Genomic DNA, 27,353 nt, shown 5'->3' with positions numbered 1-27,353 from the left:
GGCGTCTAAAGGTTGTTTTCGTCGCCTCCCTCGAGGGAAACCCTGCGTCATTCATGGAGAAGAATAAAGTGCTGCTGTCTTGTGCAGTTACCTGCGCCGCCCTCTATGTTGCACAGATAATGAGGTTAGGAAACTTGCAACGTTTTGAAACTCGCATTTGATCTGGTTAATGCATTCAAAACTTCTCCAGGTGAGGAATTCATTAAGAGGCTTCAACCAGCCATTGAATCATAATGGATTAAAGGTAGCAGTCACGATACAGTTTGAGTTTTACAGCTCAATCTTGATGATGGATCTGTTTATTAATTAAAAGAAGCTGCTCCCTTCACTTAACTGAACTGCAAATGTATTGAAGCACAGATATGAGGCCATAAAACATTTTAAAGGTGCCGTAGCAGTTTATTGTTCATTTTATATACAGTTTTGTGACTCATTTTATTGTTCAAAATGGCATCAGGTTGTTAGATAATGGTAGTTTAATGAAACATTAAGTTTTAAGTCATCTTGAAAGTGTTCAAATTGCCTTCGAATAGCTCATTTAAACACTATTGTAAAGTTCCAAATCAACTATTCATGCTTTAGAATGACATCAGTGATGTCAACATTTTTCCGAAACGTCTGTCCAAATGAACAATGTGAACTAGTAAGATAGAGGAGTTATCATCCCATCAAATGTTATTTTGAAAGTAACGGAAACGGAAGATGTAGCAATTGACAAGTTGTGTATTTCCACTAGTAAGAAAAAATTAATTAATTGTTGTTATTTTGGTGAATCAAACGTTTAAAAAGTAGATTTCATAATGTAGCATATAAACTTGACAATAAATATGACTTGAATAAGATATTTTTGTAGAAAAGGTGAATCTGAGAGTTTTATGATAAGTTGAAAATTAAACGAGCAGGTCGGTTAAAAAAAAGTTTTGTAGGTAGGTTTTTAGGAAAGTAGGTCATGTTGCACAATAACCGTTTCTATTCATTCAATAGGGGTTGGTCTAAATATATTATCTATGTCTTATGCAGTCATAAGAAAGTGTTATCGAACCCTGGCTTCTGCAATAGTTTCCTGCTGGTGAACCATCTCCCAGCAGTAGCTGGCAACCGTCTCCAGGAAGTGTTTCCCTCACTTCTGCTCGTATTTCTCAGTCGCCTGTAAACAAGCTCTTTTATTCATTGTCTGGACCTGGAAGGGAGGAGAGGGGGGGGGGCAGCCGAACATGGAGGTGAAGTCAGTTTTCAGGAATGTGCTCGGGCAAGCCTTGGGTTGACACAGCCCAGATGACTGTGAGGGAATCCTTGGCAGAGTGAAGCCGGGGAAACACCTCCAGCCCTCTCCCTCTCCGGCGAGTCTCTGCAGCAACAACTGCCACGAAAACATCAACAACATCCAGGACCCGCGTCTGCTGGAGCACTTTACATTCTGCTGTGACTTCAACCGTGTCCACTCCAGACTTGAAAAAGCCTCTAGACAGTTGAAGAGTTCAGAACACGTTTGAAGATGACTCGGCGGCCTTTATGACACAACCTTGAGCGAAGAGTTGAGATCTGCACGTCTGTATCAGCACTTCAATACTAACCTTTTATCTCTTGTTAATCTCAGGTTTGAGTCAAAACAATATATTAATATCCATAAAAAAGGAAAAATCTAAGGATGTTAAAATGTAAACTATTAAATTCATTTCTTTTACTTATTTTAGATTTGAATTATATTTTTTAACTGGTTCTAATTTCCTGAATCAAGAAACAACTCACAATATTGAGGCTAAAGGAATGTCCAGCTGTTGAAGTCTGTTTCGACCTCAGATTCAATCGGCTTCTTTCCTGTAACTAACTAGTGATCAGTAGTTTCTACAGTTGGTTTCTTATTTTGGTGACAGGTTAAAAATAAATGTGTGTTTGCATCGTGCCCTCAGAAAAACACTGAGGCATGATTTCAGAAACGATGATGTAAGTTCATTTCCACAGCCGGGATGTTTAAAGTGTGCGGTTGTGAGTTTTTTTTGTTGTTGGAAGGAGGCCTGAGTCTCGCGTCATGGTCCTTCCCCCTTTCCACCCCGTCTGCCTGCAGGTCACGTTTTCTCCATGTGGAGTCACTTTGGACAAAACATGCTGGTGAACACGAGGTTTCCACTCCTCATTATTTCTCGCTTCTTCTGCGTCTCAGCTCAAATACTAATTAGTTGTTGAGTAAATTAACATCGTTAAACGAAAAAACGTATCTTTTGTTGCTCTGGATCTATTTAAAATGGACATTACATTAAATGACATAAAGAAAGGAGTCAAAAAGACTGTTTATTGCGTTAATAAATAGTAGTATTAATAGATCGTTTCTTAACCAGGCCTTTTTTACTGCTACATTGAGAGTATTGGTGAACTTTTCTAAAGCATTTCAAGAATATTAGAGTTATCTGTTTTGTAGTAGTTATTGCGAGGGTTCTAACCCACATACTTAGCATCCAGCGTCGTGTTGTGTTATGATCGTGACACAATGGCAGTTAATGTTCCTTCATCTTAATTTGTGTTCAGCTTCTTCCACTGATGGGTCGAGTGTGTGGGGGTGGACTGAGAAGAGATGTCTCAGTGTGGTCACACTCTTTATTCGTACTTGTTAGTTTTATTTATTCCCGGTGATTCATGAGTGTGGTCGGTGTCATGAATGAGTCGCTCCATTTCCTCCTTCTTTTAGAACCCCCCCCCCCCCAAATATGCAGATGCAGAAGCATCATTAAGTTTCTTTCTTTCCGAGACTGACATTTTCTTTTACTGTTTGCATGAAAGAACTGCAGCATGTCAACCACCGAAGCCTGATGATGAAGGATTGTGTTTTTTCTTCTTTTTTTTATAGTTATGACCGACAAGACAACAACATGAAATGTCAGTTTCCGTCATCTTCAATAAAAGTGCTCTGGCCCGAAGACGCATCACAGTTCGCTTCCCATCATCGATCAGAGACATTGGCAGACTTTTTTTTTTTTGATGAGTCAACCTCCATCAACCAGCTACTAACTGAGAAGAAAAACGACTTATTTATTTAAGCAGTGTAGGATAAGGACAAATTAACCAAATTAAACTTGATTTATCTGAACATTATTACAACATGGCCTACGATAATAATAATGATGTAATTTAACATGCGTCATTTAAAGATGTATGCAAACACAAAAAACGGAGATGTGCACACACAAAGAAATGGTAAAAAAGAAAAAATTTACTAAATGGAAAGTCTGGTTATGATAATTATATATTCATTCTTTGAGGCCCAATTCATCTTAAAGATCTCTGTGTTTGCTGTCCAAACAAATCTCCTAAACATCCGTTTAAATCTTATTGATGACATCCATAATATCTGTTATTATCTTAAACATTGCTACTTTTGTAGGTCAACAAATCAACATGACTTTTGGTAACCCAACCATTTGGGGTGGGCCACAAAAAATGATACAGTGACCTAGATTTTGCCCCAGGGCCACATAAAAACAAAGTGTTATAATGTAGAAAGGTATTAAACAAAATGTGAGGAAGTAGAAAACAATCGAACAGAATTTTTTTTGCATGTGTATGAATTGGTAAAGAAGAGTATGAGCAACTTGGCATTGGAGTGCTTAGTGAGGAACTGAGGATGAATAGCATAATGCATTTTAAAGAACATATTTTTGCCTCAGTTTCTGACATCCGAGTGTTTCATGTTCACATGAATGGACGGCAGCGACCGATTCCTTGAGCAATCGGTTCAGTAGAAGGACGAAAACTTTCTTCTGTAACACTGACAAGAGAATAACGTTCTATTTGATTGTTGGTTAATACTTTTTTATATTTATTAACATGCTTTCATCAAGTATATGTATGTTTGCATTCATATTCTTGGTGCTAAAGTTTAATAAGCGGCTCTTAATGAACTCAAAGTATATTCCAGTTTCACCTGTTATTGATATCAATATTAGCTAGAGGGTAATTAGTAATACTGATGCATCACTTTAGGTCACATCTGTGAAAGTCATAAGAAAGTAAATATTTGAAAACATTTTAAGATTTGGATAAGACAAATTATAGTGTCCTGACACGGAATCACAGGTGTTGTATAAAAAATATTCTTAATCTTTTCACGTCTTATTTAAACCCGTTTTTTAAATTTATTTAAAAAACCATGATATCATCGTTCTAGATGAATAAGTTTGACATTAACTGTTTCTTCTCTTCTCCCATCCATCTCTCTGCTTTTCCATTTCTTCCACCACCAATTCGATTGTGATGCGACACCTACAGAGCTCCCGGCCGAAGAAGGTAAATATTGATTTTTCCACTGAGCTGTTACTCTGCTGGTGTTTAGAAGCTGATTAAATGTCTCAAGTCTTTTTCGCCGCACATTTGCAGGCTCTGCGAGTTTCACTCAAACCTTAAGCTCCACTGACGACCTTCAGATGTAGATTTTCTCTCACAGGCCGAGGTCAAAGGGTGTGATTGTTGCGGTGAAGATTCTAACTGTTGTCTTGTTCGGTAGGAAAATCTCTCTGGGAGCTGGTCGTGGAGCAGTTTGAAGATCTGCTGGTTAGGATCCTGCTGTTGGCTGCAATCGTCTCCTTTGTGAGTTACTTTGAGATCCTCAATCACATTTTTTTTAACCCTTGTTGTCTCTGGGTCAAGGTGTCCCGGTGGCCAGAAAACAAAGGTGTTTGAGGTATCCCTTGTTTTGTTTCTGGGTCAAGATCAAGTTCAGTGGTGGAGGTCGTTCATCTTGACCTGGTGACAACACAAGGGATACCTTAATCACATTTGTTTTCTGGCCACTGGGTCACCTTGACCCATAGATAACACAAGGTTAATTTACTATCTCAGCTTAATTTTATGTTCACTCAACATGGTAGGAAATATTAATCTTCGCCTGTTTTCAAACAAGCTTATCTTCAAGTGCAATATAGTTGTTGTTTGTTTTTTTTAACTCCTGTTTGTGTTGTTGTTGTTGTTGTGTACAATGTACAAGCTTTTTTAAGAGTCACCCCACCCACAATATTTCAATGATCTCAAACCGTTCCACACATTTCCATGAAAACAAAATGGCAGATAAATATTTTTACAACAGCTAATAGTACTTTGTGTACAACATTTTTTAAAATTCGAATACCTCAAAATAAATAAAAGACACATAAGATAAACGTACAGATCTCAATATTTTAAGCATGTTCACGTCACAAGAACTCACTCCCAACATTAGGAAGTGATCTATCGCCTCCGGCCGATAATTATAGGGGTTGATTCTTATTCTGAGAACCTGTTTCTGGTGAAGTCAACACATTTTCAGCAAACATGGACGAGATCCCCCATTGATGCTTTAAACATCATCTGTATAAACGCTGTGTTTGGTTTTTTAAGCTTTTCTCTTCTGAATAAACAGTCATTTCCCATGATGCCACTCTGTGTAAGAAGTTGAAAATCGCCCAGATGGCGTTTGAAACACACTCTGGCCACGATCCAGGAAACAGCCACCTCATATTCTGCATCATTAGTTTTAGATGATTTATTTGTCCGTCACATTTCTGCCCAACTCTGCTTGTTTCTCTCCTTTTTCATCTGGAAACTCGTCTATTAACGTCTTCCCCATCTGGTGTTGCCATGGTTCCTCTGAGGGAAACCAGACAGCGGCACCACCAATCGTGACCCCGCTTGCTCTCCGAGGTTCACACGAGGGTGCGGCGAGGGAATCCTGGCTGCAGCCAATTCCTTCTATTACAGCATGACTCTCTGGGAGAAATTGCTGTTGCTATTTTTAAAAGCTGGAAAATGTGCTCTAAATATGTATGCGACATGGATCCAGGACGGGTGTTGGTGCCGGCGTGTGGGCAGTTCCAGCAGGACGTTTTTCCACCTTAATCAGGCTTTTTTTTTTTTGCTTTAATAGCTCTGTTTATATGGAACACAGTTGCTGTTCCACTGCTCCCCACCAACTCACTTGTACCGCACGTCGACTCTTACCGTGATCTGTTTATCACAGTGTGTCTCAGGAGCTCCCGAAAGAGTCCCCACCTTGTTTTATTGCTGTCTGAGAGCTGCTTTGTGACTCAGTAAAATGCAGCTGAGAGATTGTCCTGGAGTCAAGGAGGGAGAAGAGGTGTCAGATAAAGTCCGACCTCTAATATTTCTGATGTTAAGCACAAAAAAATCGGTGTTAAAGAGACAAATTGAAAAGATTTACTTTTGCTCGGAAACCATGTCCTGATGTGCTACTGCAAATGTAGAAATACACTAGCAAATGTTAGCGCCTTTTTGTTTATTGATGCTAATTATATGTGGGGGAAATTCCCTCTGTTAGCACTCCAGTTAAATATCATCTTTTTATTATCAAAAATATTTGTTTAATTTCCATATTCGCTTACAGCTTACAGCTCCTGGATAATGTAGTTGGTTGAAGCCCATCGTTTAGAGCAGGGGACCCCAAACTTGTTGATCCCGATTTTACCATGAATCAATGACTGTAAAAGGTAGATTAAAACATGTAAAGATTCTTCTATCCAAATTAAATTCTGCAATGTGTTTCTGGGTTATTTCCCCCCCCCCCAGAATTGTTATCATTGAACTCCTCTAGTTTGTTTGATTTTTTTTTTTTTCACAGTCTGCTAATGCGGATTCATCATTATGTATCAACAAATGGCATGAAAACCATAACGCTGAATCAGCAAGAGCTCTGGACTGGTTACAATAAGATGCTTGGGTATTTATTGTATGCCGACGATGGTGTTCTTTATGCGTGTGTCTCCTAGCTTTTAGAGACTTGGTGCTAATGTGTGAGCATGTTTGTGTTTAGGCATTAAGAATGAGGACTCTGAAACATAAGTTTAGTTTCTAGAGTTTGTCTTTTTTTGTTACTAATTTTCACTCGTGAAGAGTCAAACGTTAACGTTATTTCAGAGGAACTTTATTGTCTTTTTCTTAATTAAACTCCTTTTAGGCAATAATATTAACTCTAACAGAGGTTTTCAAACCTCCAAGTTTGTAAATATCACAACTCACACATCAGACTCACATTTCCTCTAAATAAATATACTATTATAAAAAAAAAATTCCGACCTGCGACTAAAACTGTATACATTTTAGCCTGTTGAGTCTGACTGATTTACCTTTTTATCAGAACTGTGAATGGCTCTTTTTCAGGTGCTGCAGTGATCTTCAATCCTTATAAGAGTTTATTGGGAACTCGACCTTTCAGTCAAGTGAAATACCCAGTGTTGAAACAATAATAAATGTGTGTGATATTACAGATGTGAAGTGTGAACAGGAGTGACTCTAACTTTAGTTGTATAAGTTATACGTTGATGGTCCCCATACATACGTCAAGGTTCACTTGTGTTACCGACTGCTGTCCAAGCTGTGTGTGTTATGTTAGCTCGTCTGCTAAGATTATTTCTCCCGTATGTCAACTTAGGTGTTGGCACTGTTTGAGGAGGGGGAGGAGACGACCACCGCCTTTGTGGAGCCCATTGTTATTCTTCTCATCCTCATCGCCAACGCTGTCATCGGGGTCTGGCAGGTGAGCCATCATCCCGTGTGTGTCTTTGGGTTAATTTTATACACACAGACATCCAGTAGAGGATGTAAACGAACACAATGTCATTTATCATGTCGACCTGCTGCTGCATAAACAAGTTCACCTCCAACAAAGTTCATCATCTGCTGCGTGTTCTGACATCTGAATGTCTTAAAACGGGACATTGCAATGGAACCGTCTTCAGTGGATTAGTTGGATCCAAACAAACCACGGCTTTATAAAACCATCCTGGCTCACGTTCCAAGAGTACAGTCTTTTTAGAGAAAGTCCAGACTTTCTGCTCCTTTAAGATAAATTCTATTTGAAAAATTAGTTTCTTTTAGTTTAATTTCAACACACTTTATTCGCCTAGATTTTCTAGTAATCAGTATATTGTGGTATCATTTATAGGAGTTTATTTATTAAGGTATAATTCATGTGATATTTTCGATGAATACTGCTATAATAAGTATTTATTATTAAATTAAATTGGTCTTTAAAATTAATAAATGTGACATTTAAAAACATAAAACAAGCGTAAACAATAACCATAAGCATTACTATTATTTTACTACCGAAAAGACCATAACCACGTCACATAGAATTTTAAGTGAGTCTTGAGTTCAACTCTAGATTTGGACTTCGGAGCAGCTACTGTGGATCCAACCTGAGGCGTCAACATGTTGGTCATATTTGAATATAGATGAATATAGAGTAGCCGTCAAATGCATCATCTGGTCTTCTTTCCCTAGCATTGAACGCCAGTCCTCGTCATACATAATCGCACAAATATTATGTAAATGGTGTAAACAAGACCCTGTTTGCTTATTTGAAAATATTAACTCACTTATATTTGTACACTTGCAGTCAAGTATAGTTAAGGCCTCAACTGGTTCACCAGGTTTTTTAGATCATATTTGTTTAATATTTACTGTGTACATTTGTGGTAAACTTTGTTGAAGTGACACTGATGTCAGCTTGTCTCCAACATTAAACGAAAACTTTGATACTGCATTATAGAAATCCTCAGCAACACAAACCATGTTTTGTAAAAGTCTTGCATTAGACCTGTACAAAATAACACATCTTCTATATATTCATGTCTGTTTTCTGAATATTATTAAATGTAGTTTATTTCAGAGGTTTCCTAAATATACCAACTTTAAATAGATTCCATTAAAATTAACCGTAGGCGTTAATATGAACGTGTTTTATTGTTCTAGACATGAAATAAACGTCTGTATTATAGTGGGATTATTGTCTAGATCCTCCATTAAAAGTGTTGCTGGGCGTGGAGTTATAATCCCACTGTGTTTGTCTTGCACTGGAAAGTTTAAAATGATGCAACCTGGGTTAAGTTTTATTGTATAAATCTCTATATTACAGCTGTGGCTCATAAACTACCCTACAAAAAAATAAGTGAAATCATCAGACAATAACGGTTAAATCTCTTGACAGGAACGTAACGCTGAGAACGCCATCGAGGCTCTGAAGGAGTACGAACCGGAGATGGGAAAGGTTTACCGCATGAACCGGAATACGGTTCAGAGGATCAAGGCCAGAGAAATCGTACCCGGGGACGTCGTGGAGGTGGCAGGTAAACCTCACCCTCCCTCTCTTAACCACGTTAGATCAACGTTGGCGCAGCGAGCAACAGTCTTCACACCCATTCATGAGTCTGGAATGGCGAGTGGAATATCACCGCCAGGGTTACATAAGAGTGTTTTCTCTGGATGGTCAGGTGCCAGGCCTCTCTCCGGTTGTGTCTGTTTCTGCCGGGCTCGTGTGGTTCAGTGTAAGTGGCTGCGGTCACCCCTCGTATTTTGGTCCCAGTTCCATTTTTCCATGGCCGTCCCTCTTTCCTCGGCTTTCCATGCTCTCAGTCTGACCACCTGGGCTGGATGTTTGACAGCCCTTCACTCATGTACATGCAAGAACCCACAACCGCCCCCCCTCCTTCCCCCCCATGGTAGACTCACCTATGTGTGAGCAAGTCTAAAAATAGAACCGGTCTGCCTTGGGTTCTTAAACATCTGTGAAGGCCAGAGTGTGTGAGCTGTGGTCAAGATATGAATAATCAGTTTAATCTTTTCTCTTCGACAATTATTTTCCTTTTTTTAACTCAGTTCCACAAGAGCTGAAACCATCACTTGATAATGATCTAATTTGTCAGGACAACATGTTTCTGCACAACTTGTCTGATTACTGGGATTGATAGCATGGAGGAATTTGGGCTTGTTGCAGCCGGCGTCCATCACGGCGCATATCTAGACTCCGACAGGCCCACACAAGTGCTCAGATGGCAGCACACAACCTCCCATCGCACCATTACCAAAGTCACCGTCAACACCAACAGCATCACCAAGACAACTGGAGTTTTTATTTCTTCATAGTGTCAAAAGTTCACAGGGTCGTGGAGGACGCTCTGTTCAGGTTTCAGAGTTCAGGTCTGTTGTTGCTCCAAATGGGTTTTCATCTTAATGGAAGTATGACTTTGGTTTCATAGTGAAAGCTTACTTGTTCTAACGATGACCTTTTACCGTTCTTTATTGGTAAACATCATCTATTATAGAACGACTTAAGGTATTTGCAGCTAAAGTTGGCATCGTGGTATCAAGGTCACGCTGGCCTTGGAATACTTTGGTTTCCCCCGGAAGAGCTGGGTGATGTAGCTCGAGAGGTAAAAGCCTGGGCCGCCCCTGCGATACTGGATGAAGCAGAAACGGATACAAAAGCAAATATAAATATTCCAAGTCTCACATGCTCGATCACGATTTGTTCTTCTAAATATTAACCCAGGTCACACATCTTTGCTTTAGTGACTAGATTAGAGCTCACATTCATGTTGGTTGGAAAACAAAAATATTGTTTTAAATCCTCCCTGACATCAGGTGAAGCCTTTGATGCAACTCAAACTTTAATTTGCCAACCCTGAATCAAAATGTTTTTTAACCATCCTCCTGTCCATATTATTTTCTGCGGTGTGTTCCTGAGTCTCTTTTCCCCCAGAATCCTTTTCATTGAACTACTTGTTTGTTCAATTTTTAGAGCATTTTGTCATTGTCGTCTGACACAGAGTCCAGCATTATGTATCGTCCCTTATCATTAGTGCGCAGATATTTTCTTTTTAAGGAACCACCTGGATAAATGAAACTTTTCTCTTTGGAAAAGCATCAAAAACTTTGCTGTCGTTTCCCCATTATTGCCGGGCCTGCAGTCGTAGATCATGTTTTAGTCGCTGTCTCGTGTGATTTTGTTGCTAAGCAGCTTTAAACAACAGCAAACAGCAGTGGACACATGCAGCCGGCTCTTCTCTCCCCAAATTAATATCTGTCATCGCTCTGCAAGCACATGGAGTCTGTCTGAAAAACACAACAAGAATCAAATTTAGCCTTGATTGTATTTCCCTCCTTTCCACCTCGGTGCATTTCTTCCATGGGAACTGGATGCTGTAGCAAGGTTACGGAAAAGGACAAGTTTATTCAAGAAAAAGACAGAAAATAAATATATATAACCAAATTTCCGCCACCGGCCCCTGTGTGACTTCTCCAAGGTTTTTTGTTGAAACCATTTTTGGTAATGACTTCGGTTTTATCTGCATTTCCACTGGAACTTTCCCTGGATCATTAGGAGGAGTGAAGTGGTCATGTTTTATATTGGTGTTGAAGTGATGGAAATCTGCATGCTCATCATTACTCTGGCAAAAGTGCTTCCTGCACATGCAGTTTATTATGCAAGACTTTCCCTTGTTTCACCAAAACACGGATCAGCTGAGCGCTTGTTCACCCCTGAGCTCATTTCCAGGTTCTTTTTATGGATTTTCATCGACGTTACTTCATCGGTACTGAAGAAGTGTCTCGATATTTCAATCCTTTGATGGTGGTTTCTATTCATGGCAATTCATATTAAAAGGATGTCTAAGAACACAAGATGGAAAAAGGGAAATAATGGTTGAATCTATGGTTTTCTATTATTCACATTTCTTATTTTCCTTTATTGATGTTTCAATCCTGTGATATAGTTTAAAATGGGTTTTTTTTTTTAATGGACTTTTTCTGCTCCTATAAGTTTTACGTTAACATTGTCTAATTTGGTATTTATATAGAAGGTTTCATTTGTATGTTTAAAATATAAAGTATTATGTATAACGGCATTCCAAAAGTTAAATTAAAACCATTTAATTTTCTGTTTTACTTTTAGTTCAATATTTAAAATATCTCCTTATATTTGATAATTTTCCATTTCTAAATGAATAATCCAAAGTTTTATGTGCTTATCTATACTTTAACACTTTTAAAATGTCTACTGGTCTCTGTTGGACTTAGAAATCTTAGTTTTCAATGGCTACTGACATGTTTACTATTGGGTTGGTTTGTAAATGTGACATTAATTTGAGGACATTTTCATTTGTTTTGCTTTTTAAACGTGGGAGACTTCTTACAGGTTCTTTGTTCTGAGTTTCTGTAGTAGGGAAGTGGAGGTGTGACCAGGGATCGGAGGTTGAGTGTGGGCGTTTGAAACGCTTCTGTTTTCTGCCCTTAGCAAGTCCTGCTGCTGTGAACACGGAGGCTCCGATCGTCTCCCACGCACACACACACACACACACACATACATGTTCCTCCTTCAAACAACACACCGTTGTCGAAAACATTAGAACCGCGAGTTGTGTGTTGTTCTTATTCTTGTAATCTGGGAAAATGGCAACTGAGTGGAATCAGAGAAAATGTTTGTTGATTCTTGTGATGCCATGAAGGCTGACCATAGTGTCTTGACATTAATGAGACACGAGGTGGTGACGCGTCAGTCAAGAATATAGAATCAGTCTGATTCTGAAACCATTTTTCAACGCTGACAAATGGATTTTATACGAAAGGTATTCAACCCTGGCTATAAAATCTTATTTATGATTTTGTTGTTCTTTTAATTGGATTCTATTTTGATTTTATGCCACCCGAGAGAAAGTTTATAAAGCTGCAGCGGAATTGGTTTGCTTTAGGTTTAAATTGGGAGAGTTACCAAGATATTCTGTGAAGACTCAACTCAGGCCACGACAGCCATTTGTTATCTTCTTTGTTTTTGAATCACATCAATCTTCTGTTGGCCTCAATCTTTCTCTCGTGTATTCGTGCAGGCTTTTCCCTGATTTTCTGAGACTCCTGTGTTTGTCTCGGTGTTACCTTTTAAGTATATATTTTATTGGGTATTGTTTTGATTGTTTAAGCGCTTTGTGACCCTGGTCTAGAAAACTGGACTTACTTACTTCCAGTACACTTAAAAGTGTCAAAAAACAGCAAGTTATTTTTAGAAGGATTAAGTACATCAGAGAAACACTAGAAATTATTATTATTATTATTATTAGAAGATCTAAACATATTTGATTTGTAAATATGTTTCTCTAATTCATTATGTTTAAAGCTTTTAAATTCTCATTAAAGATTTGTTAAACAGTAAATACAATATTTTAGACTTGATGGGATAAAATGTTTATTTATTATTTTGTTTGTATAATTCCAACAGAAATATAAAATGCTGTGTACTGAAATACTGCAAGCCATGTTTTTGAAGATGCCTTAAAACTCCCTAAATATTCATCTCTGACTCCGTTTTTAGTTGGTGACAAGGTTCCCGCTGATATCAGGTTGACGTCCATCAAGTCCACCACTCTGCGTGTGGACCAGTCCATCCTGACAGGTATCACGATAACGCTCAATAATCTACACATTCAGATAAACATGTGATAATGATTTCATTCAGGCGAGTCTGTGTCTGTCATCAAACACACGGACCCGGTTCCCGACCCGAGAGCCGTGAATCAAGATAAGAAGAACATGCTGTTTTCTGTAAGCTCTTACAGACTCTTTTCCACTTGAAATAACTTGTTATCTAAATCAACAAGTCTTCCTTTTTCACGCACCAGGGCACCAACATAGCTGCAGGTCGAGCCATCGGCGTGGTCGTGGCCACCGGCGTGAGCACCGAGATCGGTAAGATCCGTAACCAGATGGTGTGCACCGAGCAGGAGAAGACGCCGCTCCAGCAGAAGCTGGACGAGTTCGGCCAGCAGCTCTCCAAGGTCATCTCCATGGTCTGCGTGGCGGTTTGGGTCATAAACATCGGCCACTTCGGGGACCCCGTCCACGGCGGCTCTTGGGTCCGAGGGGCGATCTACTATTTCAAGATAGCCGTGGCGCTGGCTGTGGCCGCCATCCCCGAGGGGCTCCCCGCGGTCATCACCACCTGTCTGGCTCTGGGCACTCGGCGCATGGCCAAGAAGAACGCCATCGTCCGCAGCCTGCCCTCGGTGGAGACCCTCGGCTGCACGTCTGTGATCTGCTCGGACAAGACCGGGACCCTCACCACCAACCAGATGTCTGTCTGCAGGGTGAGTCAGAAAGTTCCGTCGCTTCTGTGTAATGGAATGACACTACTGTCATGGTGGTGAATAACTATCATGTATGGATTTAAAAAAAATGATTTAAGCAAAACAAAAAAAAGGGTTTTATGTTTTTCAAACTCTGTTTTCATGTATTTATAAATGTTAACAATTTTAAAAAAAATTCTATAATGAACCCTCTTTGGTTTGCATTTTATTTTTTATTTTTTTGTAACTAAAATTGTTAATCGGATACAATATTTTTTACAATGCCCATTTTAACCCTCTCCGTTTCCTTTCTCCTAATATTTATGAACGTATTTATTTTGAAAAACCCAATGTTAATATTAGAATCTCCATTTTTTTTCTTGTCAAATAAATAATAATTGTATGTTTTCTTTTGTAGTTCCTTAAATATATATTATTATTAAAATACCATTTTATTTATATTTGCAATAATGTCCTTGTTTGTAAGTTAATATTAGTATTAATAATAATAATAATAATAACTTGTTTACATATATAGTTTAACACCAAACTCGGTAAACAAAACTAAGAAAAATATATTAAATATTTTGTCGATATCTCAACTGTACATCAAAGTTAACCCTTGTGTTGTCTCTGGGTCCAGGTGAATGACAAGGGATACCACAAGCACATTTGTCTTCGGGTCACCTTGACCCAGAGAAAACGCAACGGTTAACTAAAAACAAACATTTTTCCATGAAGAGAATAAACAAGCAACAATTCGTTCTAAATATGAAAGATTAATTGGTGTACAATGTCGTACATCCAGATGCCAGTTGCTCTTCCATGAAACCGTCTTTATTTCTGACTGCTGGTTGAGATCCTGACAAGTACAAGCACGACCTTGAGTGTAACGCCTGGAGCCGTTTGGACGTGAGCGTAATATGTATTTTAGTGAGCAAACACTCGAGTTGTTTACTCTGAAATAATGATGTGTGTATAAAACTTTGGATGACAAAAAGTGAAAGATCTTATCAGCAGCCGCATGTGAGGCCACACCCAGCTCTCACACTCCTTGTGTGTTCTTTCCTGCTCGTGAACAGAAGGTAAATGTCATGTTGTGTTGCTTGTGAGAGAAATTTAAGTTTCTCACACTGTAGACTTGGAGTCATGACCTGGTGATTATTTTTACTATATTTCTACTTCAGAGCTCTTGTCAATTATCCCCTGGAAAGTACAAACAATTGCACGACTTGAAGTGAATCCCAGTGACACACAAACCTCACATTATCGAGATCAAACGCATGTGGACTCCCCTGCCTCTGCGATGAGTCATCAATAAACCTGGATTATTCCCTGGAGGTGCAACAGGAGGTTCCCTCCAACAAGAATATTTGAAAGTCTATCTTCGACATTTTTTTTATTATGTATACTTTCTCATTTTCTAGTTTATCGTTTGATTACCTGCTGCATGACTTTTAAAGTTGTTGTTTGACATCAGTGTTTGCTCAGTTGGATGCTGCTTCTCATGAAATGTTCTCCTTTAGGATCCAGCAAAGCTTTTGCCTTTTCATGCTATGATTCATTGACGATTTCAAACTTGTGTCGCTCGTCCAAGATCACACTGTGCTTGTTTCCTTGGAGACCACATCAGATGAGACTCTGACCACAGAAGGAACAGTCTTATTATATTCCCTGTTAGCTGCTGTCTCTGCACACTCCGTACCTCCTGGAATTTATTAGGCTGTCCAGCCGAGGAACGGCGGCGACGCAGCCTGGAAAGACTTTAGCGAGATCACCAACGAAAGCAACGGAGAAGAATCTCATTAAGTTTGTTTGACAAAGATCAATGAAACGTGAAATTTTCTAGCAGACAGAATTTATTCAGCTGATCCAATATGTTATTTTAGTGCTAAATCAATTTGCTTTCTTCTTAAATACTTAACTGACTGCTGGTACCTTCATTATAATGTATATAGAGGAGCTTCTTCTCTTGACATCCAGCTGAAAATATGACAAACCTGATATCAAATCCTTAAAAATGTAGCTTTAGATTAAATACATTTTTAACTCTGTTTAAGTTGCCAGCCCAACCATTTATAAAGATATAGTCAAGAGACTAATGCAGTGCCTGGTCTTGCCTTATTTTAGTGACAAGAGTCTAATTTAGCATCTAGTTATTACAAGAAATGTTTTTAAATTATCATAAAAAAAATTATCTTAATTCTTAAAAAAAATAAAAAAGAGTTTAAGAAATGCCTCCTATTGTCAGTTTAAAGCCACAATGATTTCCCATTAAAACACAAATGATACTACAAATAACATTTGAAACGGGTTTGATCAGAATCCTTTCAGTAGTTTGTCATCAAATCAGAGGAAAAGCTTGGAAAATGTAACCTAGCATTTCCTAGAGAGAGCCTCACTCACACATATTAAAAATGCTTGATGCGTCAAGTAAAAACAACAGATCCCTTTTTAGCTGTAAACTATCAAAAATGTACAATGAAATACTTTTTCTGTCAACCAATGGTTGTGTTGTGGGCTAAATGCCTGTTGAGTAATACATTGACTCTGTGTTCATGTTATAGGTTAAATACCGAGGATTACGGTTGTCAAGATGCATCATTTGCTAACAAGCTTTTATTTTTGTCCATGTGTTTGAAACTCTGTCAGTCCAGGGTTGAGTCAGTCCTTTGGTGACTTAGGTCAGTCTGTCAAACTAAGCCTGAAAAACGTGGGTGTTGAATTTGACAAAGACATGTCTCTAGTTCAACACTGCAGAAAACTGACCATAAACTGTTTCTTTCAACTGAGAAAAATCTCAGGAAAATGATGTCACAACACGATCTGGAGCTTATAATCCATGAGTATGTGTCTTCTCATTTAGAGTATTGTAACAGTTTATTTTCATGTCTTAACAAGAAGGATCTGTCTCGCCTGCAGTTGATACAAAACTCTGCAGCAAGAATTCTGACCCACTGTAGTAGGAGAACTCACATTTCTCCGATCCTTAAATCTCCTCACTGGCTGACAGTTTCTTTCAGGATCAATTTTAAAATTCTAGTTCTACTGACTCATCTTAAGATGTTTTTATTTGTGCAGGCTTTTCCATATTTTCTGGGACTCCTGTGTTTGTCTCTAAGTTATATTAAACAGCCGTAACAAAATAACTGAAGATTTCAAATGATACATAAATAGTATTAACTGTCGAGCAAAGCGACTTTTAGGATTTTTAAGAGACGCACGGACACAAACTTGTCTTGGTCTGGTCTGACCACAGATTTTCTAATAAGAAATGAAATGTAACTGTGATGATGTGTTTTTTCTGTTCGCTGCTTTCACTTGCTGACGCCACAAAAAAAGTACTGCTGACAGTGCAAAAATAAAATCGGTCTTCAACATTTAAAAACTGAGCTTTGCTGCAGGTTTTTTCAAAAAGTTTCAAAAAAACGTATACACCTTTGAATTTTACAGTACAAGTAAACAATTTTTTTTTTGTGTTTTTTTCCTCATCTCAAATCCTTCTCCCTGTCGTCTTCCTCATCTAGATGTTCGTAGCGGACCGGGTGGTGGACTCAACCTGCCTCCTCCACGAGTTCTCCATCACTGGCTCCACATACGCTCCTGAAGGACAAGTGTGAGTGTCACGGCCGTCAGAAGTCTCCCAGCCATGTTTACCTTTTGATGAACGTAGGTGGATGATGGTTCATCTTTGAGTGGAGCCGCGAGTGATTCTGCGGGATCCGTGGATTTCATAACACCAGAGTGTGGGTTTGTGTGTGGGAGCTTTGCTAGCAACCGTTGCAGCTCCTCCTGGGAAGAGTTCCACTGTTGTCATGCGATCAGAGCTGCTTCCCGCAAAATAAATGTAAAATATTGTCATTTACCTACTCTTTCAATTATAAGTGTTTTTGTGAATTCCCAAACAGATTCAGAGGCGACAAACCAGTCCAGTGTGGAAACTACGATGGACTTCTTGAGTTGGCTACAGTCTGTTCCCTCTGCAACGACTCGTCGCTGGACTACAATGAGGTGCAAACCAACACTTATAAGTACAACTGAGATAAATTAAACTTCATTTAACATTCAGCCTACTACAGAAATAAGCTTCACCTACCAAAAGACTTCATGTAGTCCAGGTTTTAGGTCAGAAACACTAGATTTAGCTTTGCTGTAGCTAGCATTACCTAGCATTAGCTATACTGCTAACACTGCAGCAAATCTCTCTTTTATTAGTATTGTATTAAGTGTATTATATGTATAATTTTATTTTATTTATTTTCCTCATTTCATTTTAATGTTTTCATTTAGTTTAGTTATATATAAGAAGATAGATAAATATAGAGAAGCAGAATGAGTGCACGAATGCTCCATCCCAGGTGCAAAACAAATAGACTCAAGGACTCATTCATTCCTCGGGCTATTCAATTGTACAATTCTGAGTTCGGGGGCAGGAGTGGAGTGAAAGTATCTGGATGTTCTGTTCTATGTTAGTCTTTGTATCCTTTGTCTTTGTTATTTTTCTTTGATCTATGTTCTTTATCTTTATCTTTAGACTTAGATTGTATCATCTTCTCTTTATTTCTCTTTGTTCTCGTTCTTATTTTATTTTGATTTATTTTTTATGAAAAATTGCTGTATTTTATGTGGCTATTGGAAAAAACAATTTCCCAAAGAAGACCTCCTGAGGGATCAATTAAGTTTTACCTTACCTTACTTTACCTTATATATAACAGTGAAAAGCAATTATATATTAAAGTAACACAAACCACATCATGTTTTCTTTTACTTTTCCAACAAATGAATGTACCTTTTTTATTGGAAAGGGTCACTTCAAACCTTAACTTTGGTCTCCCCCTTGCCATTACTTGGTACTAAGAATGAAAAACAAAACAAAAACATTGAATCTAGATGCTAGCGCATCAAAAAGTTAGATAACTTCAGCTGCTGTGCTAATTTTATTCCCATGAATCACCCGCTCTGCTAGTTGTAGTTGCTTTTCTCACCTCGCTGTCATCACCATGGTATCATGGTAACGCACTTGTTGCAGAGAAGTGCTTCTATTCTCGTCTTCACGGCACACCTTTTCATGCATTTAACATAAACCCTGTGTACTTTAGACCAAAGCTGAGCCTCAAAAGAAGGCAAAGCATGTGAAGATTTGAAATGGATACTTGTCTTATTACTCCTCCACCACCTAAAGTACTTCACAAGCGTGACTCAATGCGTGTGGAGGAGGCTCTGAAAACCCTCTTATGATTTTAATACTCTTTAACAGCCTTCTTCACCTTAAATCGTCCCGATTATCTAATTCTCAAGAACCACAGTCAAGAACCTCGCTGGTTCACTTCTGCTCCTTGTTATCTCCATCTCCAAGATACAGCCTTCTTAAAGTTCCTCACATGGTCCTTACAATACACTCATTATCCATTAAGTTTTTTATGCTCAGTATCTTCAAAATCCTCACCTCGACCACGTCTGAATCTACAATTGGTCACTATGGTCAAATTTTAATGGCTTAAAAAACTTGTTAGTGTCTCACACTTTGATCCTGAAACTATTTCTACTTTTTAACTACTTTAAACTAAACATGCATTTTTAACTATCCGGAAAAATATCAAATCTAATTTTACCATCTAAAATATATATTTTAATAAAAGTCTAATAACTGTTCAAGGCTACAGGAAGTCAATTCTATTTACGTATATTTCAATTTAATTTATATACTATATATCATGCATGTAGTAGCTCACAGAGGATTAAAAGTTGTGACAAAAATCAATTTTTTTAAATTAATTATTATTTTTCTTTCTGCTATTGTTAAACAAGAGGACAAGATGTAGAGTCTACCAGATTTAAACCTGGAACATTTTAGCTGTAAGCCTGACTCAATTTAATGTGTTTTGTAATTTGACACCTTCCTATGATATCGTGTCACACCATGTTCTCTGAGTCATCGACTTCTTCTCTCAGGCCAAAGGTGTTTATGAGAAGGTGGGTGAAGCCACGGAGACGGCTCTGACCACGCTGGTGGAGAAGATGAACGTCTTCGATACTGACCTGTCAGGACTCACCAAGGTGGAACGGGCCGGCGCCTGCAACTCGGTGAGATCAGAGTGGGGAAAAACCATCTTTCCCTTTTAATGTCCATTTAATCACAAGAAGTTAAGAACGTTACAAAGTTCACCCAAAGCTATAAACCCTCTTCATTTCCATTTCTGTGTGTGTTTATTAATTACTATGTAAGCCATTTTTTGCATTTTTACAATTATTAATTATATATTTATTAGTTAATCTAATGCAATAAAAAATGAGTAACCAAGCTCTTCCATGTAAGTGTGGAGCTTTAAAGCATCTTAGTGTTTGACAACTGGGTGTGATTCCGAACGCCCTCCACAATGTTAAGACTGCCATTAGTTGCACAAACAAGTGAGATTATATGTTTCGGAGTCGAGCTCTACAAGTCCTGCTTATTTTATTCATATTTGCAACATGAAAAACCAATCGATTAGCTGATAAAACCACTTACTCTGTGCTTAAAAGTGTTTCTGTTTTCTTTCAAACTGATCTGAATTGCCATGAACAATAAGCTTATTGCTGCTGTGTCAATGTGACTCTCTGGGTCTGTTTCTGCTACAACTCAGTCGCTGTTCTTTCAACTGTCCAGGTAATTAAGCACTTGATGAAGAAGGATTTCACACTCGAGTTCTCTCGAGACCGCAAGTCCATGTCCGTCTACTGCACACCCGTCAAACCCCACTCTCCCAGCAAGATGTTTGTCAAGGCGAGGACGACTCACACCATCATGTTTAGGCGGCTGGATCTCTGCTGCTTGAGTCTCATGTCTGAATTGTACCACAGGGAGCGCCAGAGAGCGTGATCGAGAGGTGCATGTACCTGCGAGTGGGCACCAGCAAAGTGTCCTTGACGCCTTCCCTCAGAGAGCAGCTCCTGTCCAAGATCCGAGAGTGGGGAACTGGCAGGGACACGCTTCGCTGCCTGGCCCTGGCGACCCACGACTCCCCCCCTAACAAAAACTCGATGGACTTGGAGGATTCCAAAAAGTTTATAGAATATGAGGTAGGAACTTTGGATTTAAGAATTATCCTCTGGTTCATGAATGTGCTTGTAAATGAGGTGTGTTTTTTGGAACCCTGACTTTTTATGTAGTCTTTTTTAAACAATTGACAATGTTTATATTTGTGTTTATATTAAGTTTTAAATTAAATAAACATTTTACCACTCATAAAAAACCTTTTAGTTTTTAAGACATTTTAGTTTTATTTTCAAGTTATTATTTAGTTTCTTATTTATTTTCAATTGTTATTTATTTTTTGTGTAGTTTTTTTAATTAATTTAATTTTACCAATCTGCTAATCATTTTCTTTTTTTTTAGTTTAATTTATTTAGTTAGTATTTCTTTCTGCTTTTTTAGAATAGGTTTTTGGATACTTTTAATTTTTAAGTCCTAATTGTTTTGTTTTTTGTAAGTTTTTGTATTGTCTTTATTGTGTTTATTGTTTTTCTGTAAATATATAAATATATTTTTATAACATTTTCCCTTTCAGATTCTTGGGTCCAGATTTTCTTAACTAGGGCTCTATGAATATGATGTTCTCTAAATATCATGTGATAAATGAAGAAAATTAAATATGGTTACGTTAAGTAAAACGTTTGTCTTCTCCTCAGTTGGGCCTCACCTTTGTGGGCTGCGTCGGGATGCTGGACCCTCCCAGGAAGGAGGTGATCGGGTCCATCCAACTGTGCAGCGAGGCAGGCATCCGTGTGATCATGATCACGGGAGACAACAAGGGTACGGCCGTGGCCATCTGCAGACGCATCGGCATCTTCAGCGAGGAGGAGAACGTGGCGGGGAAGGCCTACACGGGCCGGGAGTTCGATGACCTCTCGCCGGAGGCTCAGAGGGACGCAGTGAAACGGGCTCGCTGCTTCGCCCGCGTGGAGCCGGCTCACAAGTCCAAGATCGTCGGGTTCTTGCAGTCGTTCGATGAGGTCACTGCCATGGTGAGGAGTCTGGCTCACGATAGAAACATTGACACTCGTGAAACTTAAAGTTTAACTCAAGGTTAATGAGCCAAGAGACATTTTATAATTAAAGTTGTAAGGAAATCAGGTTTATTTCAAAATTATGTATGATATATTTGAGTACTTTCTAAACAACTATTTATTTTATTATAAATTATAAATATACAAGTAGAAATAATATGAGATCAAAATGTAGTAGTTTGAAATGAAATGTGATTTGCTAGCTGTTGGAATCCCTTTATGACCACATCATCAATACGTTTAAAGAATCGTTAATTAATCGCGTGTTAAAATATATAAATGTTTGAGTTAATGATGGAGAGCTCCCTGCATGCAAGTTAGTCACAACTATAGCTGTGGAGAATCCACCCTCTGGTCGTGACGACTGCTTTTCTGAATGATTACGACATGTTTTACTGTCAACTCTTGCATCTAAGGCTGTCATCCTGGCCTCGCGCGGCTGCCTCCATGAGAGGAGCGTTTCAGTGGAGGGTTTGATCCCCTAGACGGGAGTGAAGAAGCGATAGAACTATTATATTGTAAGACTATTCACTACAGTGACGGGAACATGTCATTACTGAACTCTGATTTCCAAGAAAACTAATTGCTGATGTGTCCTTGGTTCAAGAGACTTATTGTCACCTTTTATGGAACTTGGTGTCCAAAGAATGTGTCTAGTTATGTGTAAGATGCCGTTCTTTCCTTGTACGGAACGATGCTCCGTTCAAAAAATGTCAAGGCTTCCACTTCAGTGGATGAGAGTCCAGCTGTGTGACTGAAAAATCTCAATTTTCGACATAGACCGGAGATGGTGTGAACGACGCTCCGGCCCTGAAGAAAGCCGAGATCGGCATCGCTATGGGCTCCGGCACCGCGGTGGCCAAGTCCGCGTCGGAAATGGTTCTGTCGGATGACAACTTCTCCACCATCGTGGCTGCAGTGGAAGAAGGGAGAGCCATCTACAACAACATGAAGCAGTTCATCCGATACCTCATCTCCTCCAACGTCGGAGAAGTAGTCTGGTGAGAGTCTCGCCGTCTACTCCTTCCTGTCCCTTGTTAACCCACTGACTCATTCTAAAAAAAACGCCTGCAGCATTTTCCTGACAGCCATCCTGGGTCTGCCCGAGGCTCTGATCCCGGTCCAACTGCTGTGGGTGAATCTGGTCACGGATGGCCTGCCGGCCACCGCACTGGGCTTCAACCCTCCCGACCTGGACATCATGGACAAACCTCCACGCAACCCTAAAGAACCCCTCATATCTGGATGGCTTTTCTTCAGATACCTGGCCATCGGAGGTCCGTCATATTTTGTGTTGTATAATACAGATAAAAATCAACATTCTGAGTGAATTCATCGTGTTTTTTTCATCAGGATACGTTGGTCTTGGGACGGTCAGTGCCGCCACCTGGTGGTACCTGTTCGATGACGAAGGACCACAAGTGACTTTCCATCAGCTGGTGAGTTGATGTTTTTCTTTTAACGCTAGCCTCGTTTTCTTATCTATTCCTGAATGACTGTGATAATGGAATGTCATTCCCAGAGACACTTCATGCAGTGCACCGAGGACAACCCAATGTTCGAGGGGATCGACTGTGAGGTCTTTGAGTCCCGGTTCCCCACCACCATGGCACTGTCAGTGCTGGTCACGATCGAGATGTTAAACGCTCTCAACAGGTGAGAGATCTTCATCAAACAGAGCTAGAGTTACAGAATAGAACGGAGATTAGCTCGCCAGCATCATCACAATGATTATAATAGTCTATAGCGCCCTCCAATGGTCATTAGTGAAACAGGCTTTTCATTAAAATATCACAAGTTCTTTAATTTGCCTTTTAAGGTAAAAAGTGAGTATTTCTTGATTCTGTGGACAGTTTCCAACGGAAACAAACACCATGTCAGCGTTAGTAAACCAAGCAGCGGTGAGTTATTGAGGCGCCACATTAAAGAAGTCCGCAGAGCATCATTGAAGTGAAATGTGCTCACCATGGCAACCATAAAAGGGAATGCAGTTGCATGAAATATGATCACATAAATGTGTCGGGCACACGTCTCGTGTTCCTCTCGGATAGAAGAAGTTGGTCTCCAGTGTGAAGTTGTGCGCTGACATTTGCTGCCTATTCTGATGGATGAATCTTTGTCGTCGCTAGTTTGTCAGAGAACCAGTCTCTGCTCAGGATGCCTCCCTGGGTCAATATTTGGCTACTGGGTGCAATGATCCTCTCCATGTCGCTGCACTTCCTCATCCTCTATGTGGAGCCGCTGCCGGTGAGACACGCACACACGTTATATATTACAGCATTTATCATTCATTTCAGTTATGAGCATAGAAGTTATACTTTTGCCTTTATATTTAAACTAATAACTTTGATATGTTTAATGAAGAAAAGTGCAGATATTGCGAAGTCATGAGATAAGAATGACACTTGCATTACAAAACAATATATCACAGTAATAATTAGGAGGTGAAATGAAAGCAATTGTAAATAAGAGGTTCTATATAATGTAAATATTTAAGAAAAAGCTTTGACGTCTATACAAAATGTCAACTATAGTAAATTCCTAGTAGACCGGGGAGTCTTGCTTCATGCAAGAAGAAGTATGTGAGTGTTGTACAGGACATGAAGACGGACTGTTTTTTATAGTTAGAGGTATATAGAGGTTATTAATGGACCATGATGTTTGCTGATGAAATAGTGATTCAAATCATTGAAATATTAACTTTTTCACAATAAAATTTTTCACATTAATAATTCAAACTATGAGTAACATTAGATAAAAGAAGCATGTTCTCCAAAGGTGGGTTGGGGGTGTACATTATATGTAAAACTATTACAAAAGGAATCGACAACAATACAGGAAAAAATGAAAATAGAAAATGAATGTGTGTATATATAATAAGACACAGTATTTAAATGTGAAATAATAAAATAGGAAGAAATCTCGGAGAAAAAGAGACTTTTGAAGTTAGTTAAGAGATAAACTGACTCGACAAGAGTCTTTCATGCAGCATATGGCAATGTTGATTCCAAAAGCCTGCAGTTCCACTGTTCTAACACTAGTTAAAAACCAGCCCTTTTTTAAATGGCCCCGTTTGAAAATAACTGATGATGTGGTTCAGAGAAAATAAATGGGTTTTTGCTTCGGCTGCAGCTCACACGAGATTGATTCCTGCAGCAAAACTCTATAAGTGAGTGCCAGTGCCATCTGCCGTCTCTTTAGTTTCTCATTATTTTTCTTTCTTCTTCTCATCCTGCAGCTGATCTTCCAGGTGACAGCTCTGCGCTGGTCCCAGTGGATCGTGGTTCTGAAGATTTCTATCCCCGTCATCTTCCTGGATGAGGCGCTGAAATACATCTCCAGAAACCATCTCGAAGGTTTGTCATCCCCTCCGAGAGCTGTCCTCATGTCTTCTCATGGCTCTGTTTTCTCTCCTGCATCTCTAATGCAGCCTAAACTGTAATCTCCCCCGTGTGGAAAGGTACTCTCCCTCTGACCTCCTCGTCCTCCCCCTTTTCCCTCCCCCCCCTCGGATTGTGACATTGACGTGACACTTCCTCTTGTCTCCAACAGGGGAGGAGGAGAAAAAATACATGAGGACGCGGCAGCTGCAATAAGACCTCCCTTCACCATCGTCGAGAACACATCCCTCCTCAACACAAATCTCTGTCCTCACTCGCCCTCCTGCATGTCCCAAATACCACCACTAGAGTGAGCTACCGGTGAGAGGAGCGGAGTAAACAATAGAGCACTATGTGCGTGTGCGTGTGTGAGTGAGTGATGTCCATTTACCACGCAGATGCAAACTCAAGATAAAGCTCTGCTTTTTAAATATATAGCTGATCTTCTTTTGACGGTACAGTGCTGCAGTGTCTGTACAGCCGGGGAGGGGGGCGAGGAACACCCCATATTTTGAACAGAGGATTAGAGAAGCCGGGTGGGTCGATGTGGAGATGAAGAAGATTTTTTTCAGGGTGCTTCTCTGACTTCAGTCTTTCACATTATCTGTTTTCAAAATTCTGGCCACTTTCATCACGCGGCTGCTCTCTCGCCTTAACTTTTTCTGTGCACATCGTCCTACTGCATCTTTCTTTCTCACGTAGTGGGGCGGGGGGGCTTTTGCTCTTATTAGGGTGTGACTAGCTTTAAGTTGCTTTTATTTCGCTTAAGGATCTGAGGTCGGCTCACCAATCCATGTGAACATAAATGTGTAAATGAACGAAGCAAAATTATTTAAACCATGTGAAGACCAAAATATCACAAGAGAAGTCGTCATTATTATGCATCTGTTGGTTCCCATTTTTTGATCAAATTCACAAAGAATATTTGTCAGTTCATGTCCCAAAGGAACTCTGTTTTGGTTTCTTGTGTTGATCCATTAACCGCCATGTTTGCCTTAACAGCCAGCCGCACCTCCACATCGTACATGTGGTCAAGAATGTGATCCTGCTCGCCCTTAATTTGAACCCGTCCAGACACACCACTTTCAGCTCCTGCTCCGCTTCTGCTAACTCACGATGTGACTACATTTACAATGTATTTGACTGAACCCACTTCTTAGTTCATATTTTTTTGACTGTAAAATGGAGAGTCTTGATTGTCGGTTTCGTGTAAGGCTCAGGTTACGAGTGTCTACATTTGAGCTCTGTTTAAATCAATGATGAGTTCAAGTCAACAGTAGTGAAGTTCACTTTCCTGTTGTATCTGGATCTAATTTATAGAATGAAACATCACATAGTTGTTAAATAGGACCATGAAATAAAAGTGTTATTACAGTACTTACAATAGTCCTATATTGGTTACATTGATTCCTGTTGAAAAAAAAAAAAAAAGAGTCAAATTTATCATTACTAAATAATAAAAGAGTAGAAATATTGAAGCTGTTGCTGGTCTTTGTAAACGTGCTGTCATTTACTACTGAGAACTCTGTACAGACAATGACGGTTAAGGGAACCATGTTACTGTAATATAACCTCGTTGTGTAAAGTATTTAATTTTGTAACCGCCATTGATGAAATAACCAACGACAAGAATTTCTTCTTCTGAGCTCACGGTGTTTAAGGTTTCTTTGCTTGACTAGTTCCTTCTGTTGCAGCTGGGTTTTGTCTTCTACTGTAGGGAGCCAATGTGATGTTTTCAAGTCTTAAGAAAAAGATAATCTAATCATTTCAGTCTTCTGGGAAAGCGGTTGTGAACGAGCTGGTTTACACTGAGGTGCTGGTGAATCCTGGGTTATGAAGTTTTACATTGAAGGGCTTGGTGTGGATTCAGGCTTCAGAGACTCGCGACGATCAAGAGTTTTGGTCCTGATTCCACCCGCCCGGGGTCTCTGGAGCCTGAGCTGCACCTCTGAGAAATTCAAAAGACTCTCTGTATTGCCTTGTTAATATCGTGGACACATAATTTTATAAATGAAAATGATGTGGAAATAAAGATTATTTATCTTGTTATTTA

The 27,353-nt window shown here is 39.3% G+C and overlaps 1 protein-coding gene across 2 annotated transcripts in view; it reads left to right on the top strand.

The window, feature by feature from the left end:
- Nucleotides 1-27,353, top strand: part of atp2a3 (ATPase sarcoplasmic/endoplasmic reticulum Ca2+ transporting 3) — a 35,688-nt gene extending 8,335 nt beyond the window's left edge. The window contains exons 2-22 of one of the 2 annotated variants that reach the window (XM_087808170.1): nt 4,261-4,278; nt 4,496-4,578; nt 7,412-7,516; nt 8,972-9,110; nt 13,124-13,204; nt 13,268-13,353; nt 13,431-13,895; nt 17,402-17,490; nt 17,783-17,885; nt 19,827-19,958; nt 20,521-20,637; nt 20,715-20,933; nt 21,543-21,878; nt 22,701-22,921; nt 22,995-23,197; nt 23,274-23,359; nt 23,443-23,576; nt 24,050-24,167; nt 25,159-25,276; nt 25,351-25,380; nt 25,473-27,353. In XM_087808170.1, the coding sequence (XP_087664296.1) occupies nt 4,261-4,278; nt 4,496-4,578; nt 7,412-7,516; nt 8,972-9,110; nt 13,124-13,204; nt 13,268-13,353; nt 13,431-13,895; nt 17,402-17,490; nt 17,783-17,885; nt 19,827-19,958; nt 20,521-20,637; nt 20,715-20,933; nt 21,543-21,878; nt 22,701-22,921; nt 22,995-23,197; nt 23,274-23,359; nt 23,443-23,576; nt 24,050-24,167; nt 25,159-25,276; nt 25,351-25,355 (2,858 nt within the window). In that variant the 3' untranslated portion in view covers nt 25,356-25,380; nt 25,473-27,353. The remainder of the gene's footprint in view (nt 1-4,260; nt 4,279-4,495; nt 4,579-7,411; nt 7,517-8,971; nt 9,111-13,123; nt 13,205-13,267; nt 13,354-13,430; nt 13,896-17,401; nt 17,491-17,782; nt 17,886-19,826; nt 19,959-20,520; nt 20,638-20,714; nt 20,934-21,542; nt 21,879-22,700; nt 22,922-22,994; nt 23,198-23,273; nt 23,360-23,442; nt 23,577-24,049; nt 24,168-25,158; nt 25,277-25,350; nt 25,381-25,472) is intronic. The other variant, XM_087808169.1, reaches the window with a different exon arrangement.

The sequence above is a fragment of the Callionymus lyra genome, chromosome 14, assembly GCF_982586985.1.
Source record: "Callionymus lyra chromosome 14, fCalLyr1.hap1.1, whole genome shotgun sequence".
In the NCBI taxonomy this organism is placed as follows: domain Eukaryota; kingdom Metazoa; phylum Chordata; class Actinopteri; order Syngnathiformes; family Callionymidae; genus Callionymus; species Callionymus lyra.
The sequence above is the reverse complement of the archived record's forward strand: the minus strand, read 5'-3'. Positions and strand labels throughout refer to the sequence as shown.